The sequence below is a fragment of the Balaenoptera borealis genome (genome assembly GCF_965194805.1).
Source record: "Balaenoptera borealis genome assembly, chromosome: 1".
NCBI lineage: Eukaryota > Metazoa > Chordata > Mammalia > Artiodactyla > Balaenopteridae > Balaenoptera > Balaenoptera borealis.
The window spans coordinates 17,372,318-17,390,780 of NC_138860.1; the positions used below are offsets into that span (position 1 = coordinate 17,372,318).

The following is an 18,463-nucleotide window of genomic DNA, read 5'->3' on the forward strand; positions in this document are numbered from 1 at the left end:
CAGAAACTCTATAGATGTTTCAGTAAGCCCTCCAGATGTGTCTAATGCAGGCTAAAGTTGGAGAACCACTGGTTAGAAAAACCAACCTTCCTTCTCTCTTTGCCTTCCTTCATTTCTTTGTCTTTAGTCCATGTCCTTCCCAAGAAAGGACTTGGGGTAGAAAATCTGACTTAATGATTTGTGTAAGAACAAAGGTTTTATTTTACAAAAAGTTTGGAATCAATGGTGTGATGTGGCTCCTGCCAAAAATAAATAGTTTGCATTAAAAATAGTGACCAGAACAAGGGAAGCATGAGGCTCCCCCCTCCCCATTTGGCATATTCTGTGTATTCGCCATATTCCGCTAGACTGTACCTGGAATTTGTTGAGGAACTGATTTTAAGAGGGACATTGAAAAGGGGCTTGACAAGGGTGGAAAGCACCACAAACTTTGTCTTGAAGGAAGATGTTGGGGGAAGCCATCTCCTGTGATGGGGGGCTGACATAGAGAAGAAAGAGAATTTTTCATCTTGTTCCAGAGAGCAAAATACGTACAATGTTCAAAAGCCCCCTCAACTGGTATGAACAGGGCAAGATGTTTCCAGGCTTTTCCTACAGGGCTTTGGTAACCCAGGTAAGTCCTTCAGGCTTCTTCTCCTCCTGTTGTAGTATTCAGATAACAAGGGCTAGGATGTCTACCTCACAAGGTTTTGTGAAGACTGAAAAATGTGAAAATGTTTCACATTTTTGAAAAGCTAACATCATTGTATGAAGATGAGGCAATGGTACTATTATTAACTAAGACGAGTTGATGGAAAGTTTAAATCCAAGATAAAGAAAAATTTCAACCTACCAGTTGGCCCAAAGTGGGATGATCTTTCTCAACAAGTAGCAAGTTCACTGTCGTGAGAGGTCTTCAGATAAAGCCAGAGATGTTAGAGGATGAATTGTTTTGGTTTGGAGAGATGGCCCCTAAGGGCCTCTCTGACACCAGTGTTTCATGACACAGACGTTAGTGCGTGAGATGAGGCAGATCTAAGAGAATGGTGCTCAGAGCCAGCGGAGTGAACGTTTAATTCAGCATTTCCTCATCACTCCGTGCACACCACTGCAAACATTTTAAACACTGAAATATATTTAAACATTAAGTACGTTAAAAACATTTAAAAGGAACAAGATGGGCCCACACTTGTTAACCTGGTGTCAGTTTTTCTCTCCAGCCCTATTGTTAAATTTCTCTTTCCATTAGAAGTCTGGTTGAATGGGCCCCTGGGTCCTTCTGTAGATCTGTTGATGTCTGAATATGGAAAGTAAAATCGAATCCCCAATGCTTTCTTATACCTTTTTGCGATGTCTCATAGGAATGGAAGAGGTGTCTTTCACGAGGTCTGAGCCAAATCCTGAGTTGATTTATAGCATTATTCCTTTAAGACTAAGCTCTCCTCTGGCTATAATTTTGCATCTAGAGTTCTGTTTCTTTTTTTTTTTTCTTCCTTTTGGCCCTAAACTATTGGGTAACATCAGTGACTTTTGCCTCTCTCCACTCCCTGACTGGCTGGTTTCCAGTGGCAGAGAGATGAATGGATCCTTTTGTGTAGGGAGTTTTGTAATTCAGGGAAGAACTGAGAGCTTTGCCAAAGGCGATATGTAGGTATTTTACACATATTACAGATAATGTGTATATATCAATAACGTAATGAAGGTACCATTCAAGCATGGCTGTGGGTGGTAGGTAAGCAAGAGACAGCTAAATCTCATTTTTAATATATTAGAAGCTCTCTTCTAATTCAATCAGGAACAGTTGTTGTTCTGTTATTTAAAGACAAAAAAGTCAGTTAAAGCAGGGAATTATAAAAACATGAGTTGGGGGGCAAACTTTATATTTTAATTTAAAACATATGTATGTGTATATATGTGTACAACACACACACACAAACACAATTTAAATGCTGAGTTTTTTATAAAATACCGAGGACTTTTCATTGACTGTGGCTCTGCCTATTGCCAATCCATGTCTTATTTTTTGCCTAAACCACATCCATAGTACATCATTAATACTTTCTAGTTTTTAGTTTCTTTGAAGAAGAGAGAGACGTTTCAGGACAATTGCTAAGCAAGCCGAGTGCAGGATCCTTCTAGATTTTTAACATATTATTTCCTTCTTTGATAGTTGTCTCTCCCATATCTAAAATTAGAAAAGAAAATACATTGTGGTAAAATATACATAACAAAATTTACCTTAACCATTTTTTAAAGTATACTATTCAGAGGCATCAAGTAAATTTACAGTGTTGTACAACCATCACTGCTATCCATTTCCAGAAATTTTTCATTATCCTAAACGGAAACTCTGTGCCCATAAAAAAAACAACTCCCCATTCCCACTACCCCCAGCCCCTGGGAACCTCTAATTCTACTTTATACCTTCATGAATTTGCCTATTCTAGTTATCTCATATAAGTGAAATCGTACAATATTTGTACTTTTGTGTCTGGCTTATTTTACTTGGCATAAAGTTTTCAAGATTCATCCATGCTGTAATATGTCAGCATTTCATTACTTTTCATGGCTGCATAATATTCTATTGTATGTATATACTCCATTTCGTTTATCCATATATCTGTTGATGGATACTTGGATTGTTTTCATCATTCAGCTATTGTGATTAATGCTGCTATGAACATTGGTGTACAAGTATCTGTTTGAGTCCCTATTTTCAATTCTTTTGGGTATATACCTAGCAGTAGAATTGCTAGATCATATGGTAATTTCATGTTTACCTTTTTTGAGGACCCACCAAACAGTTTTTCAAAAAAAAATTTTTTTTAAGCAATTTGTCTTTATGAAGACTTTCTAAGGCATTCAGCTTGGTTCTCACAGAAGCAACAGCTCTCTTCACATTTGGTCCTATATTTCATCAGTTTCTAGACCATCTAATTAACTTGTATAATTACAATATCATGGATTCCCTGGTGGTCCAGTGGTTAAGACTCCGCACTTCCAATGCGGGGGGCGCGGGTCCGATCCCTGGTAGGGGAACTAAGATCCCGCATGCTGCGTGGTCAAAAAAATACAATATCAAGTCCAACTATCATAAACAGGTTTAGAAACATATACAATTGATACTTGCTAAGCATGCAACTCAACTGCTAAGACCAGAAGTCCTTGGAACATACTAGAGAGTAGCTTTCTGGCAATAAACCCCAGGGTGCTATGGGCATCAGCCAATACCTATTACAGAACAAATGGAGAATATTGGTTAATCTGTCCAGTCAAATGGAGGCCAGTTAAGAGAGCTTTTACCATTCAATTAAATTACCTTTGTCATGATAAGATGTATAAAGGAATTTAGAAATGACTGTGGCTCTAGAAAAAAACAAAACAAAACAGCTGCACATCCAGGACTGTTAACATTCAATACACTTGTTGTTGGGAGACTGGAGAAAGGCACACAGCAAAGGCTAAAATAGAATGGGAAGTTGACCAAGGTGGTCATTTTTGTATCAACTCTTGGATTTAAGAAAGTTCTAATCGATAAGAGCCGTAGGTTAATTTCCTTCCCTTACAGCTTCACTTGGCGTGGGTGATAAATGGAAGATAAACAAAGAATAGGGAGATCGTGCCTATTCTTAGAAAGAAAATACCTTTCAGGTTAAGATTCAAGACTTTGGGATGTGATTAGAAGGTTTTCTAGCCAGTTCCGAAATGAAATCACCAAGCTGTAGGAGGAGAACTTTTATACAGCAGCGTCCATCCTTGTTGGCGACCCAAATGATTAAAGGTTTGGGAAATTGCCCCTCTAAATATGGGCTAAAGGAACTGGGTTTATTTAGCTTAGAGAGGGAGACTGAGCATGCTGAGGGGGACTTAATAACAGTCTCCAAGAATATGAGGGATATTCTATGAGTGATGGAAAGCAGCTGTTTCCTGTTTCCACTGAGGGCTGGATAAGAAAGAATGGAGTTAAATTGCAACAAGTGGGTTTAAGAACTACTTGGCCATAAAGTTCAAGACAACAAACCCACAAGACCAAAGTCACTTCTCTGTTTCAGAATTATGTAGCTCACTAGCTATCTTTCTTGGGTGGTTTCAACTGGCCTGTTCTTGAGCTAGTAAAAAGATATGGAGGACCTTTCACCGGTGTGAGACTATGAAGTTGTCCAGTGTCAGAACCTACCAGTGTTCTGTGGCTGAGGAAGCACTTAACTTCTAAGGAGATTTAAAAAGAAAAAAAATTCAGAATCTCTTTGCTCCCCCTTCATCTGCTTTTAAAGCCAGATAATCTAGATTTACTTCTTCTGTATGAGATGAAAAATTTCCATAGATTTGCCAGTGTGTATTTTTTTCTGCCCACTTGGTCAATGTGGTCACGACTTTAAAAATAAAGTTCTTTGTTTTTAGTGAGATGGTGTATACACATACATGTGTATACATACATGTATATAGGCATGTGTGTATATATGGTGTCTTAAGATATGAGATATATACACATGTATCTCATAGATATTGTAGATATTTTATATATGATATAGATATATATTTATCATATGTAATTAATTCAACAATGAAAGCAATGTTTCATTCTAGACAGTGTGTCTGTATGTTAGGGATATGAAGATGAGTAAGATATACACCATGCTAATTGGGAGCAAAGCAAATAAATACACAAAGCATTATGAAATAATGCATCATTATAGAAAGTCATCTAGGGGAAGAAATTTAAAGACAGAAAAGTGAGTTTGGGTAATGTTACTAGTCTTTAGCCAACGAGGCAGATGGAAATGCCTGAAACTTCTTCTCAACTATTGTTTCACCATTGTTATCCTGTGTTAGGTGAATTTTACTGTTTATTCTGAATTGGATAAAGGGGTGTCTTAGTTGCCCAACTAGGAATGTATTCAAGGCAAGGTTTCATTTCCAGAGGACTGACCACTGTTAGGTTATATATGGAAAATTATAGGTTTTTATCAACATTAACTGTGTATGTGTTCCACGTGGGATATTTTCATCTTGTACCAACATTTACTATAAGCTTATTAGAAATGTTTGCCTCTATCGTTGAGTGTTCTCTGGCATCTGGGCAGGGGTGGGGTGGACCATAATCCAGCCCTGACTCCCACAACTCTTTTGGTCTTCAAAAATCCAGCATTGAAGGAGGAAAAATGACCTGGGGTTGCTTTAAATCACTCATTCACTGTGAAGCTTTGGACAAGTTACTTAACCTCTCTGAGTCTCACTTTCCTTCATCTACCTGACAAGAATGTTTTCAGGACTAAATTAAATGCAATAGTATGCTCCAAGCTCAGAGCTCATGTGCCCAGCCCTTAAGGCATTGATTCACAAAGGGCATCTCTTGCCTATGGTAGCATCATGATTGCCTCTAGACTGTCTTCCCTCGTGGGCTTTGCTGGACCTTAGGGGCAGGTTTGTAGGGTAGGGTTGGTCTAAAATTCATGAGGGCACCTGAAGTCCAATTGTATGATTTTTTTTCCCCTTTTCTATACTTACTCAATCCAGAAGAAAAAAAAAAAAGAGTCCACTATAATGCCAGATGTTCCAGGAAGGATTTGTTGTCAAACTACTTGAAGCAAATGATGTGCACACATGGAAGGAAAGTGCATTGTAAAATCAGCAGGAAGATTATGCTTTTTTTTATTTTACAAGGTTTAAAGGAGAATAAATCAGTCTTCTAGATACGCAGGTAGTCATTTAATAGACATTGATTAAATCGAGTGCTGTGCTTTGAAATGATATCAAATTGAAGACATGATCCCTGCCTTGGGAGAGTTTATGAACTTGTTGGAGAGACCAAACATGTATATATGAAATGACCACAGAACGGTTAGACTCAATCTCAGGAAAGGAAGTATAAAACAACAGGGCTTGAGCCCGTAAGTACTGAGGAAAGGCAGGATACAGGTTTGGGTAGGGATTTAATATAGTTCTTGGAGACTTAGGGTCGTGGTTTGACGGGTTCATAAAACAGTATCATTTAAAGACAGACAGAATTAAAAAAAAAAAAAAAACAACCTAAAATGTTCACTTCCTATAGAAACCTAAGAACATACTGCAGTTACTCTTAACTTATTTGAAATAAATGCAACCGTCTAAATTCTCAGCGTTCAGGCTGATTTCCTTTCAAACTCTCCCTCCACACTGTGCCAGACTGCTCCTGCCCAAATTTGTTCTTCGTCTGTGGGATATGGAATATCTTTATAAATCGAAACAAGTCACCGGGAGGGTAAAAATCCCAGCTAGAGACCTACCTCAAAAGCTGAGGCGTGCCGCATATTTTAATGGCGGTGGATCTAGGAACCAAGGTTAGGACCTTTCTCTCTCTATTAGAAGAAGATTTATAATTCAGAGCCTTCTGAGGGTGAGCCTGGATCCTCTGACCTGGACCCATCCTCCAGCCCCTCCCCACATCCCAGCTCCCCAAATGAAGTAAGCAGGGAAGCAGGACAACAAAACCGTTAACTTAATAGCGTAGAATTTATGGCTGAAATCTTGCAAAGCTTATGTCAGCAGAGGAAAATAATTACTGTCACTTTCTTCGAGACACTTGGCTTTATGGTTGCTGTCACCTTTATCATAACACACAGCTGATTTAGTAGCTCTGTTTTTCATGGCAGATGGCCTGGTGTTATGTTTTTACGCATGTGGACATGCTAGTGAGATGACAGTACATGGAGGGACTGGAGTGGGACTAAATTTAGATAATGAACTGGAGTACTGTTAATGGTTTGGGTTTAGTCATGCTGTCAGTATGCCAGCTGAGCTTTTTTCACTTGCCCTTTCCTCCTCTAGATTCTCAAATCCAAAGATTTAACATCTCCAACCCAGCGCTACATCGACAGCAAAGTCGTGAAAACCAGAGCGGAAGGCGAATGGCTCTCCTTCGATGTCACTGATGCTGTTCACGAATGGCTCCACCATAAAGGTGACCACCGCCCTCTGTTCTCCTCCTTCGATGTTCAGTGACCCTAAGTTATTGCAAGTCGATTGCAGATTGAGGGGTAGTAGATGCATAGACAAATGACCTCCTTGACTTAATGTTTTCCAGACAGGAATCTGGGATTTAAAATAAGTTTACACTGTCCCTGCTGCACCTTTGTACCATCGAATAATTACATCATCCCCAACAAAAGTGAAGAACTAGAAGCGCGATTTGCAGGTAACTGAAACTTGGGCGTATGAGGTGGGGGGAGGGAAGGGCCTCTGTTGATAATCTCCTGGGGGGATGAGGTCAGTTTGCATGTGAAAATGAGATTGCTGGGTGAGGCCCAGGGAGTTTCATTTGTCTGGGCAAAGATATGGTTGGGGAAAGATATATGAAGGCAGAAAGGATTGGAAGAAAGGGATTCCTTCCCAGTTTACGCTGTTCGATGCCCCGTGATGACTTGGCAGTACTAACTGACAGACTTACCAACCTTCCAGACTCTTAAATAGCCTGTTAAGCCCTTTATTCTTCACTTGAGCAAACCAACATTCCATCTATGCTAATATTATAGAAGAAGAAGATCACATGCATTCAAGGACATCCATTGATTATCCCCCCCAAACCCAACGTCGTCAGGAAGCCACCACTGTATCTCACAGAGGACGTCCTCTCCCACCACAGCCTCTGTAACTAACCTGACCTGTACCAGAACACACCCCCTCTTCTAGCTGGTGCCCAATATTCCAAGTGGCTTCCTTATCAGACTTTCACAATAGTTTATAAACACATAACAAGGTTTTAGTTGCCCCCCTAGTCTTGCTCACCTTTTAGTGAATTAGCCAAAAGTCAAAGAGGATGAGGAGATGCCAAGGGTTCAAGTCATGTCTTACGTTAGATAACAAGTCGTTGGAGGACGACAGTTGAGGGGGGAGTCTGGACCAATTGCGGGTGCAGCACTGGCTCCACACCACCAGGTTAGGGAGCTAATGGCCCTTTCCTAACTCACCCCACCTGGGACCTCCATCCATTGGCAGAAGGCTCCAGTGGGCCTTGCTCATGGAAGAATCCTCCCAGCGGTCTAGAGGTTTATTTCAGTCTCTAACCTAGTCATGATTCTCGAGAGTATGGAGATTAAATGCTTAAGCTGTCAGTCTCCTGAGTGCGCTTTGGGGAGCTCGAGTCTCTCCATCTCAGATGGAATCAGGAAGGCGTGGAGGATGTCATAAAATCAATGAAAAAACCCTTTCTTCACAGCTTCCCAAAATAGCATTAGGTAAGGGTGGGTGACTTCTGTTTCACTTGAACCTCATTCACTGCTGTTTAGTGTAAGTGTCAGTTTAGGTTCATCAGGGAAGCCTTTGACTTGAGCAGTCCTAGGAAGAGAGGGGACCAGCAGGTGACACGTCCTATGGCCATGTCATCAGTCATTGAGGGGTTGAGCACAGCCCACACTGAGGACTGACTAAAACAAATAGTCGAGATTGCCCTTGGACCAGAGGTCAAAGACTTCTTCTGTAGTGACTTTCGTAACCAACAGGCCCTGCCTTGGACACGGAACTGCCTTCTGACAAGAGCCCCGTTTAGCCGTGTTCCTTGTCACCTGCACTAGTCCTATCCATTGCCGCGGGGAGTGAGCCAGCTGCTGCTGCTATGTGGTCATCACTGCTTTTTGTGACAATAGAAAAGGAAAAAAAAAAAAAAGATATGGCTGATTCTATTTGATGAAGGTGAAGCTAAATGTTTATTACCCGAATGCATTTTTTCAAGGTATTGATGGCACCTCCACATATACCAGTGGTGATCAGAAAACAATAAAGTCCACTAGGAAAAAAAACAGTGGGAAGACCCCACATCTCCTGCTAATGTTGTTACCCTCCTACAGACTTGAGTCACAACAGTCCAACCGGCGGAAGAAGCGTGCTTTGGATGCAGCCTATTGCTTTAGGTAAAGGAAATAAAAAGAAAACAGAAAGTAACTGTGTTTGTTTAACTTTTGTACTGCCTATGCCCCCCCCTTTTTTTTTTTTTTAACTAAAAATGGACTTGAACTGCAACTCATTGCGTAAAACCAGGACTAGAAAAGTAGAGCCATAGTATTTCGTAACATCATCCTTTCCGGAGGTTTAAACAGTTATTTCTATGCTGTATTCATCAGTTCTTTAGCAATGAATCTACTGTGAAGGGAGAAAACTAGCCCCCTGAACTTTTTCCCCAGATCCCTCCGAAGCACTTTGAGGCTGAAGAAGAAAAGGAGCTGTCTGCTCCCCAGAGCAAAGTTAGGTTTCTTTGAGGTGCAGGATGGGGGTCCCTAACTGGGGAGACTCACCACCTGTAGAAGCCTTCACTCTCCCTGCAAGGTACCCATGGTCAAACCTTCTTCACAGTAACAGTGGTGAGAGAGACAGAAGAAGGATGCTATTTGTCGTGCCTTTTACTAGAGAATATGAGAAGGGAGGGTAACATAAATGTATCTCCCATTTCCACATGAATTCATGGAGGGAAAGTGTGAATGTTCTTCTGTATTTTTTTCTTTTTCTTTTTTCTTTTGGCCGTGCCACAGGTGCAGCTTGCGGGGGCCTTAGTGGCTTGCGGGGATCTTAGTTCCCTGACCAGGGATTGAACCCGTGCCCCCTGCATTGGGAGCACGGAGTCCTAACCACTGGACCACCGGGGAGTTCCCCTTTTCTGTGGTTTCTTAGCAAGCATGGTAGGAGCTGTGGGGTGGTGAGGGGTCCTCACTGATAAAGTGCTCAAAGTGTCTGAGTTCACAAGAAAAAGGGTGTTTTTTGGTTGCCAGAGCCAGTGGTTGCTCTAAGCAAGACTCCGTGTTTCTTGATCCCTGGTTCATTCCTAGATCCAGGAACAGGAAATGAAAGAAAGGATTTCTTCTCAAAGGAAAATGCCTTAGATTGTTCTCTGTAAATAGCTATTGTACTTCATCCATTTTGCATTTGAAAAGGCAATAGAGGCTGGATGGCAAAACTGTGCACTGTAGGTTGGAAGGGGCTTGGTCTCCATCTGCCATATCTCATCATTCAAGGGAAGGGTTTGATTTTTGAGGTCCCAGGTAAACGAGTTGGGGCATAGAACTCGCAAGGGAGTCCAGCGAATCACCATCACACTTCATCATGACAGTGTCTTGAGATTGCAGTTCAACCATTAAAACCTGGCCCGTGGTATTTGCTCATACATATTTGTTGAATAAATGAACGAGTCATTTTCCTGGTTTGGGATGAGGGGCGGGGGGATTGGGGTGAAATCAGCTTTAAAATCTCCATTGCTTTTTCTTTTATCAGAAATGTGCAGGATAATTGTTGCCTACGCCCACTTTACATTGATTTCAAGAGGGATCTTGGGTGGAAATGGATACATGAGCCTAAAGGGTACAATGCCAACTTCTGTGCTGGAGCGTGCCCGTATCTGTGGAGCTCAGACACTCAGCACAGTAGGGTAAGTATGGGCCTCACTTGTCTCTTCTATTCTTGTGCTGCTAATATGTACCTGCTGATAGTATTTCCACATGAATTCTAAATAGCCTGGTGCCCTTTGGTCATCACATGTAAATGGGTGCTGGAGACACCCTTTGGAACGATGAGAAAAAAATGTAAGCTGTAGGTGAACTCAGAAAGTAACACTGATGAGTTTGGACAGTAGGTCTGGCCTTCCCAATTAGATTACAAGCAACTTGAGGACAGTTTAATTTTTTCTTTGTTTTATATTCTTAACAGCTGTAAGCATAAATAGGTAGGATCAATATATCACTCAGTGTCATGTGCTGTTAAGATGTGCAGGGACCCAGGTCTCCAGCTAAAAAAAGGATCCGTTATCACCTCCATCAGGGACTGTCATATTTGAAAGAACATAGAGGACTTCAGTAGATGCTTTGGCAGAGTGATTCACTAGTGTATGGCAGTTATAAAATCATTTAACTTCTCCGAACCTCAGTTTTCTTATCAGTAAAAAGGAATGTCTGTATTAAAAATTATTTTTGAAATAATAATGTCCAACTCGAGAGTGGACGTGAAGAACATAAAGATGATATATGGAACAGTGATTTGAAAATCAGTATCTCCCAGTCTTTTTGAATATAACCCAAAGTAAATGAGAATCTGAATATTTTGTTAAGTTACTTCAATGAGGAATGAAGGCTAATTCAGAAGGCAGGTCCTAGATTGGATGCCATGGGTTCCCAGCCCAGATTAGCAAAGACTTTTTCTATGTAATAATGATATTTGTCCAAATGCTTCTTCCTGGTGCCTAGTCGTGTAGGATTTTTAGAGATGGAAAGGACTTCATAAGTTATCTTGTCCCATCCTGTAGTACTATGTATAAAATAAATAAACAACAAGGACCTACTGTATAGCACAGAGAACTATACTCAATATTTTGTAACAACGTATAAGGGAAAAGAATCTGAAAAAGAATATATATATATATATATATATATACACACACACACACACATAACTGAATCACTTTGCTGTACACCTGAAACTAACACAACATTGTAAATCAACTATACTTCAATAAAAATATAGAATAAAATGAAATAATAATAAAATAAAATACAAAAAAATAATAGGCTCTCTTCTTCAAACCCTTCATTTTTTTAAAGAAATTGAAGTCTAGATCAAGTAGATGACTTGCCCAAGAGCAAACAGCTGGTAACAAACCAGAGCTTGGAACGCAGCCTCCTTGTTTTATAACCAGGCCTTCGTTCACTTCGTCGTAGAGTTTAATTCCTGAAATGTGACTACACATCGCGGTTATGCCTCTGTAAATCTCCTTATTAAAGAAACATTAGAAAAATTGCCTTCACAGCAGGATAGGAAAATGAATCTCCTGCCAAAAAGGTCACATAATGCGTTCAGCTGAACTCAAGAGTTTGGGGGATATCAATTATTTTAGGTAATCTGTATTCTAAAATTCCTCTTGAATTCAGCTGAAAAAATCTCGTGTTGGTGGAGTGTGAAGTCTATTTATTGATAAACGCTTACATATGCTACACTTTCAATTGACAAATATGCCTCCCCTTCCTTCAGCTGTTTTCCTGACATCCCTGGAGATTCGGGCTCTCTGGGCTGACCACGTGCTTGGCCACGTGAGGGAAGCTTGCTCATGCCTGTCCCTTGGTCTGAGCTCTCTGGCCAGGCTGCTTCAGCTGGGCTGTGGCAACAGTAGCTGTAATGTGGGCAGGACCCAGTTGCCAAGTAGAAACATAATTCTCCTCCCTGATACACAGAGGGAGTGTGTGAAGGCTGAGACCATGCTTGTTTTTCAAGGAGAGAGGAAGAATCACTGTCATGATCACAAATATGTGGTTTGGACAGTTACCCAAAAAACCAGAGGTAGCTTAATAAAGTAGTCAGTGTTGCTGTGCTGAACAGATCTTCTGTCTTAGGCTGAAAACATTGCAGTGAATCTCGAGGAAAAGGTCACTCGCTGTTTGATTAACACATTAACAGCATCCTTGGAAATGTCTCTTTATCATCACTGGGGAAGCTCCATACTTCCGTTGGTAGAAGTCACATACCCCTTTGATATAGGATGGGGTTAAAGGTATAACACTAACCATAGAACTTTCTTTTCATTCTAAGACTGCCTATTCACTCCTCCAACTTAGCCACTACCACTTACCACCTGGAAAGCTAAATGGAGGGTTGATTATTATTATTATTTTAAGAAAAATGTAACAAAGTGAATAATTAAGAATATAGATTACTTCCGAGGTCGTTCTTAGCATGATCGTATTTACGAAGCAATGAAAAATGAAAAGACTTTGATCTTTTTTTATTTTAAATGAAAATTTAGGTGACATTAAATTGGCCTGAGAAGACACTTAGCCTAGGAAGATTTCACATTGCAGACAGGTGTCTTTTGCTCTACCTAAGGGTAGACTAAAGCTCTGATGAGAGTTTTAATAAAAAAATGTTATTCTCCTGTTTATCCATGTACTCATTTCTTCAACTAGCATGTGAGTCTTGTTTTGGTTTTGTCCAGAGAAGACTCACTAGGGCTGTAAGGTTAAAAAAAAGAGGTGTGTAGAGTCCCTGACCTCAAGGGAACTCTTCATCTAGCTGGGGATTGAAACTACTCACGAAACAACTTCAGTTACAAAGAAGTGTAGACACAAGGCGAAATACCAAGTTTGGTATTTGGACCAAGTTTTCTGAGGGCCTGGGAAGTATGGGCAGCATAGCAGTGATCAAAGTAAAGACTCCTTGGAAAAACTGGAAAATCTGTTGAATGAGCAATTTTGCCTAATCTGACTTTTACAGAATTATTTGTTTACAATGTATGAGAAAAGGATTCTGTAGGAAAATGGTGAATTCAGGGATTCCTCAGGACGCCTACCCATTTGACTATAATTGGAGAATAAGTAAAGGAAAATGTAAGCCCCAAATAATCTAAATTGCCTACTCAGTGCTGTGACTGATAAGATAACCATGTGCGATGGTTCTATTAAAAAATAATTGCCTGGTGTTTTTGGTCTTTTCCTATGTTTTCTTTCTTCTCCTGTGTCCTTTCAGGTTCTCAGCTTATATAATACCATAAATCCAGAAGCATCTGCTTCCCCTTGCTGCGTGTCCCAGGATTTAGAACCACTCACCATTCTCTACTACATCGGCAAAACACCCAAGATTGAACAGCTTTCTAATATGATCGTAAAGTCTTGCAAATGCAGCTAAGATTCTTGGAAAAGTGACAAGACGATAATCACACAGTGATGATGATGATGATGATGATGATGATGGTGGTGACAAAGGCAATGTTTGTAACAGGAAAACACGAGAGAGCCTTGCTTCATCAGTGTTTAAAAAAAATTTGAAAAAGCGGTACTAGTTCAAACACTTCGGAAGTTTGTGTTCTGTTTGTTAAAACTGGCATCTGAAACAAACAAAAAAAAAGTTGAAGTCTTTATTCTATATTTTACCTACTCTGTAAGTGAGAGAGACAAGAAGCAAAACCTTTTTTTCTTGAGAAAAAAAAATAAACACTGGAAGAATTTGTTAGTGTTAATTATGTGAAAGAAAAAAAAAAACAGGAAAATCCCGTTAAGTGGAGTTGCTGTACATACGTTTTTATCCCACGCCTCACTTGATTTTTCTGTATTGCTATGCAATAAGCATCCTTCCCATTCTTACTCTTAGAGTTAACAGTGAGTTATTTATTGTGTGTTACTATATAATGAACATTTCATTGCCCTTGGAAAATAAAACAGGTGTATAAAGTGGAGACCAAATACTTTGCCAGAAACTCATGGATGGCTTAAGGAACTTGAACTCAAACGAGCCAGCAAAAAAGAGAGGTCATATTAACGGGATGAAAAATGCAAGTGACCTATTATATGACCGAGCAAGTCTGCATGAAGAAAAGACCCTGAAAACACATGCTCTCTACCAACTGCCGGAGGAAGCTTCTTGTAAGGTTCAAAACTGAAAAGCCTGTTAATAAAGGAAACTTTCGGTCAGAATAAGTCTGTAAGATTTTTTTTTTTTTCCTTTTTAATTGTAAATGGTTCTTTGTCAGTTTAGTCAACCAGTGAAATGTTGAAATGTTTTGATATGTACTGGTCAAACTTCAGACCTTAAAGTATTGCTGTATAGCTATGCTCTAGATTTTTCCTTCATTTCGGTGTATGTAACCATACCTATATTACTACAATAGATGGGTATAGAAGCCAGTATAATTGGAAACACATCTGCAGATCTCTTTTGCAAACGATGAAATCAAAACATTAACTACTTTATCTGTAATGTATAAATTTTTACCATATTTTTAATGTTCTGTAATCATGTCAACTCTGATTTAGATTGGACTTAAATTTGGGTGCTTTTTAATGATTGTTCGGAATTGTGTGTTTCCTTTATCTGGCCAGTACTTTTGAGTAAAGCCCCTGTATTTTGACTTGCACTACAAATACATGTTTGATAGTATTTGTTCCACCTGTGCTTTTGCATTGTCCATTATTATGACATAAGCTACCTGAGTCCACTTGTCCTTTTTTTTTTCTTTTATAAAAAGACGTAGTTTTCCTTCCTTTTCTAAGCATCATTACTAATCAATTCAGACATTAACAATCTTCTATTTTAGGGAAATTGGGGATTATAGATACATAGATAATTGAGGTGAAATGTTTTAGTTTTAGCAAGGGCTTAAGGATCTGACTGGAACTCAGAATCTTGGTGACTGGGTTAAGAAAGGTTTCTCTAACTTGGTTTAATCAGTATTTTCACGGAATTCTACTGTTATAAAAGAGCAGACAGTTCATAGGAAACAGCTTTTTCTTTAATCGACCTTTTAGTGTTCAGGGAGAAATGGAAAGATTTACATTTTAGTTGATTTTTTTTTTTTTTAAGGAAGAAAAAAAGCCCAGGTCAACCTAAGTCATTTAGTTTATTTCACTGAAGTTAAGGTTTTTATAGATGTTCTTTGAAGGTTGAGAAGGCGCTAGGCAAATTCTCCCATGATCAAAAAATCCTTTCTTTCCTCTGAATGAGAGTTATCAAATCAGAGGTTAGAATTTACCTTGCTGAAATACATGATTTGCCACATTTTTGCAGAGGAGGTAACCTTATGTCAGGGGTTGTAGGATATGTCAGTCTGTCAGTTGTCTCTTATTTAGCTTTAGGATAACAATTAATAGTAAGTCAATGGAATATTTGCAGTTTTACCTGAAGAGCAGCACAATGACGTGTGAATCCAGAGTGAAGTTGTTTGTTTGATATAGTGTTCTTCTTTTTTGGAATTTCCTGACCATTATTAAAATGACAAATTGGATTTGTTTGAAAACTGGAAAAGCAAGAGATAGGTTGCCACAATACCAAACAACCCTTGGGTTGGATGTAACCCAATCCCAGATTGGAGTGTGTTGATTTTTTTTTTTTTTTCTCTTCCACTTTTCTATCCGTTCTATGTAAATCACTTTTATTTCTGCAGGTATTTTCCTCTCAGATAGAATGACATTTTGTTTTGTATTATTTTGTCTTTCCTCATGAATGCACTGATAATATTTTAAATGCTCTATTTTAAGATCTCTTGAATCTTTTTTTTTTTTTTTTTTTTTTAGTTTGGGGGTTCTATAAGGCCTTTATTTCCCATAAGTAAATATTGCTATGAGAGGGGAGGGAGATGGGAGGGAGTGGGGAAAATGTTAGTATGTGGGGGGTGGGGTTGGCCTGCAGTTTCTCTGTGATAAACAGCAATACGATTTTATGGTTGGCATGATTTTTTTTTTTTTTAAAATGGAACATAAGAATAGCTGTTTTGTATTTTGATGACTGATTACGCTGTATTTTAACACAATGTATGTCTGTTTTTGTGGTGCTCTAGTGGTAAATAAATTATTTCAATTATATGTCAATGTGTTTTTCCTGTCCTGGTATCATCCTGGAGACCAGAGAACACTTGTGATTCAGGGAGCATGATCTCAAGCTAGAAAAGTCATACCAGCTTTAAGATTGTGCTTGTTTTTTTTTTTTCCTTAGAGAGATTCAGTCCAGAGATGTCATGCTTTAGAGTTCAAGAGCCAGGATGTATCTATCAAGGCCTGAAGAAAGCCCTGTGCAGTCTTTTTATTCCCTTGTTTATTGCTATTTGGTAATTGTTGGAGATTTAGTTTCCATCCAGCTTGACTGTCTACCAGAAAAGAAATGCAGAGAGATGTTTGGACCATGCTTTGGCTTTCTGATCCTATGTTCTGCCAACCCCAGGGCCAAAAGGACTGGTCTAGACAGTATCCCCTGTAGCCCCATAACTTGGATAGTTGCTGAGCCAGCCAGATATAACAAGAGCCACGTGCTTTTTGGGATTGGTCTTTGAGAGCAGCTACTTCTCTATTTCTCCCCTACCGCTGCACCAAAAAACCCCTTTTCCCGCAAACTTCCTTGGCTGTTCCCTGCAAAACCAGACTTTGCAAGTGAGTTGCCAGTCTCTCAATAAATCAAAGTAATAAAAAAAGTCGTTGTGGCTCCATCTGGCTGTCCTGCTTTATCTAATGAAAGAACGAGTTTGTGCCTGTTGTCTAAACATCACCTAGAAACAAACCGTCCATTCAAACGTCTAGGTAGAACAGAAAACGGTTCCCTTTTCTACACTCTGTGTTTCATCTTTTATACTCATCTTTTATAGACAGAGGAAGTGTTTCACTTGAAAACAATTCGTTCGTGCTTCTCTGCAGAGGGCCAATACCAGGCCTATCACCCCAGCCCCCATCACCTTTATTTGAAGTGTGAGAATAAGAGGATATCATAGGGTCATGAAAAGAGTCACCTAAGAGCTGTATCAACTTGGTAAATTTGTCAGCCACTCTGAGCCTCCGTTTCCTTATCTTTAAAATAAGGATGAGATTTACCTGCTTTATGGGGCTTTGTGTGTTTGTTTTTGTGCCCTTGCTATTGTTAAGTAAATGGACCTAGGAAAAGTACTTTGGTGTTTGGCCTGTAGATGATGGTCAGTAAATCGTAGTCTTAACAGCTCTTTAACGTCTATTCAGGCTGTAACCAGGGGCCACACCCCTTCCTCTTGATACTGAATGTGTAACCTCCAGACCCTAATCTCATCAATGAATCAGGCCATCAGTTATTCCTGAGAATATTCTGTCACTCTTGTTTCTTAACTTTCTGGTTACATGACTGACCAGAAACTGTTTAAAATCATGGGGAAATGTTCAGGTGAAGCTTTGCTTCCAGCCCACCGATGAAATTCAACGTAACGGAGACAAGGCGGTTAGTTGACGGTCCCATTTTCTAAGATGATGATACTGAGACCACGCCCCCCCCCCCCCCCCCCGTTTGTTGAGCAACCACCAGCTACTGTTCTCTGTTATCCTACTTAACCTCACATGTCACCCTACGATGTAGGCTTTCTTGATAGAACTCCATTTTACAGGGAAATGAGCAGACTCGGAATGGTTAAATTACATGTCCAAGATCACCCAGTTTGTAAGAGGAAGGTCGAGAACTTCATTGTTCAGTACACTAGCTACTTGCGTGGCCTTCAAGCCACTGAAATATGGCGAATCTTAACTGAGACATTCCAAGGTGTAATATCCAAACCATATTTTGAAGATTTAGTACAAAAGAGAAAGAGTATCTAATGTCTCATTACTTTTTTATAGTGATTACATGTCTAAATAATACTATTTTGAATATATGGGATTAAATAAAGTATATTATTGAAATTATTTCACCTGTTTCTTTTTTACTCTTTTAATACAATTACTAGAAAATTTAAAAGTACATATGGGGGGCTTCCCTGGTGGCACAGTGGTTGAGAATCTGCCTGCCAATGCAGGGGACACGGGTTCGAGCCCTGGTCTGGGAAGATCCCACATGCCGCGGAGCAACTGGGCCCGTGAGCCACAACTACTGAGCCTGCGCGTCTGGAGCCTGTGCTCCGCAACGAGAGGCCATGATAGTGAGAGGCCCGCGCACCGCGATGAAGTGTGGCCCCCACTTGCCGCAACTGGAGAAAGCCCTCGCACAGAAACGAAGACCCAACACAGCCAAAAATAAATAAATAAATAAATAAATTAATTAATTT

General features: G+C 39.7%; 1 protein-coding gene across 3 annotated transcripts in view; it reads left to right on the forward strand.

Moving 5' to 3' along the window:
• Positions 1 to 18,456, forward strand: part of TGFB2 (transforming growth factor beta 2) — an 83,994-nt gene extending 65,538 nt beyond the window's left edge. For 2 of the 3 annotated variants that reach the window (XM_082395048.1, XM_082395049.1), the window contains 5 exons: positions 6,787 to 6,919; positions 7,043 to 7,153; positions 8,687 to 8,864; positions 10,216 to 10,369; positions 13,450 to 18,456. In XM_082395048.1, the coding sequence (XP_082251174.1) occupies positions 6,787 to 6,919; positions 7,043 to 7,153; positions 8,687 to 8,864; positions 10,216 to 10,369; positions 13,450 to 13,608 (735 nt within the window). In that variant the 3' untranslated portion in view covers positions 13,609 to 18,456. The remainder of the gene's footprint in view (positions 1 to 6,786; positions 6,920 to 7,042; positions 7,154 to 8,686; positions 8,865 to 10,215; positions 10,370 to 13,449) is intronic. The other variant, XM_082395050.1, reaches the window with a different exon arrangement.
• Positions 18,457 to 18,463: the final 7 nt, after the last annotated feature.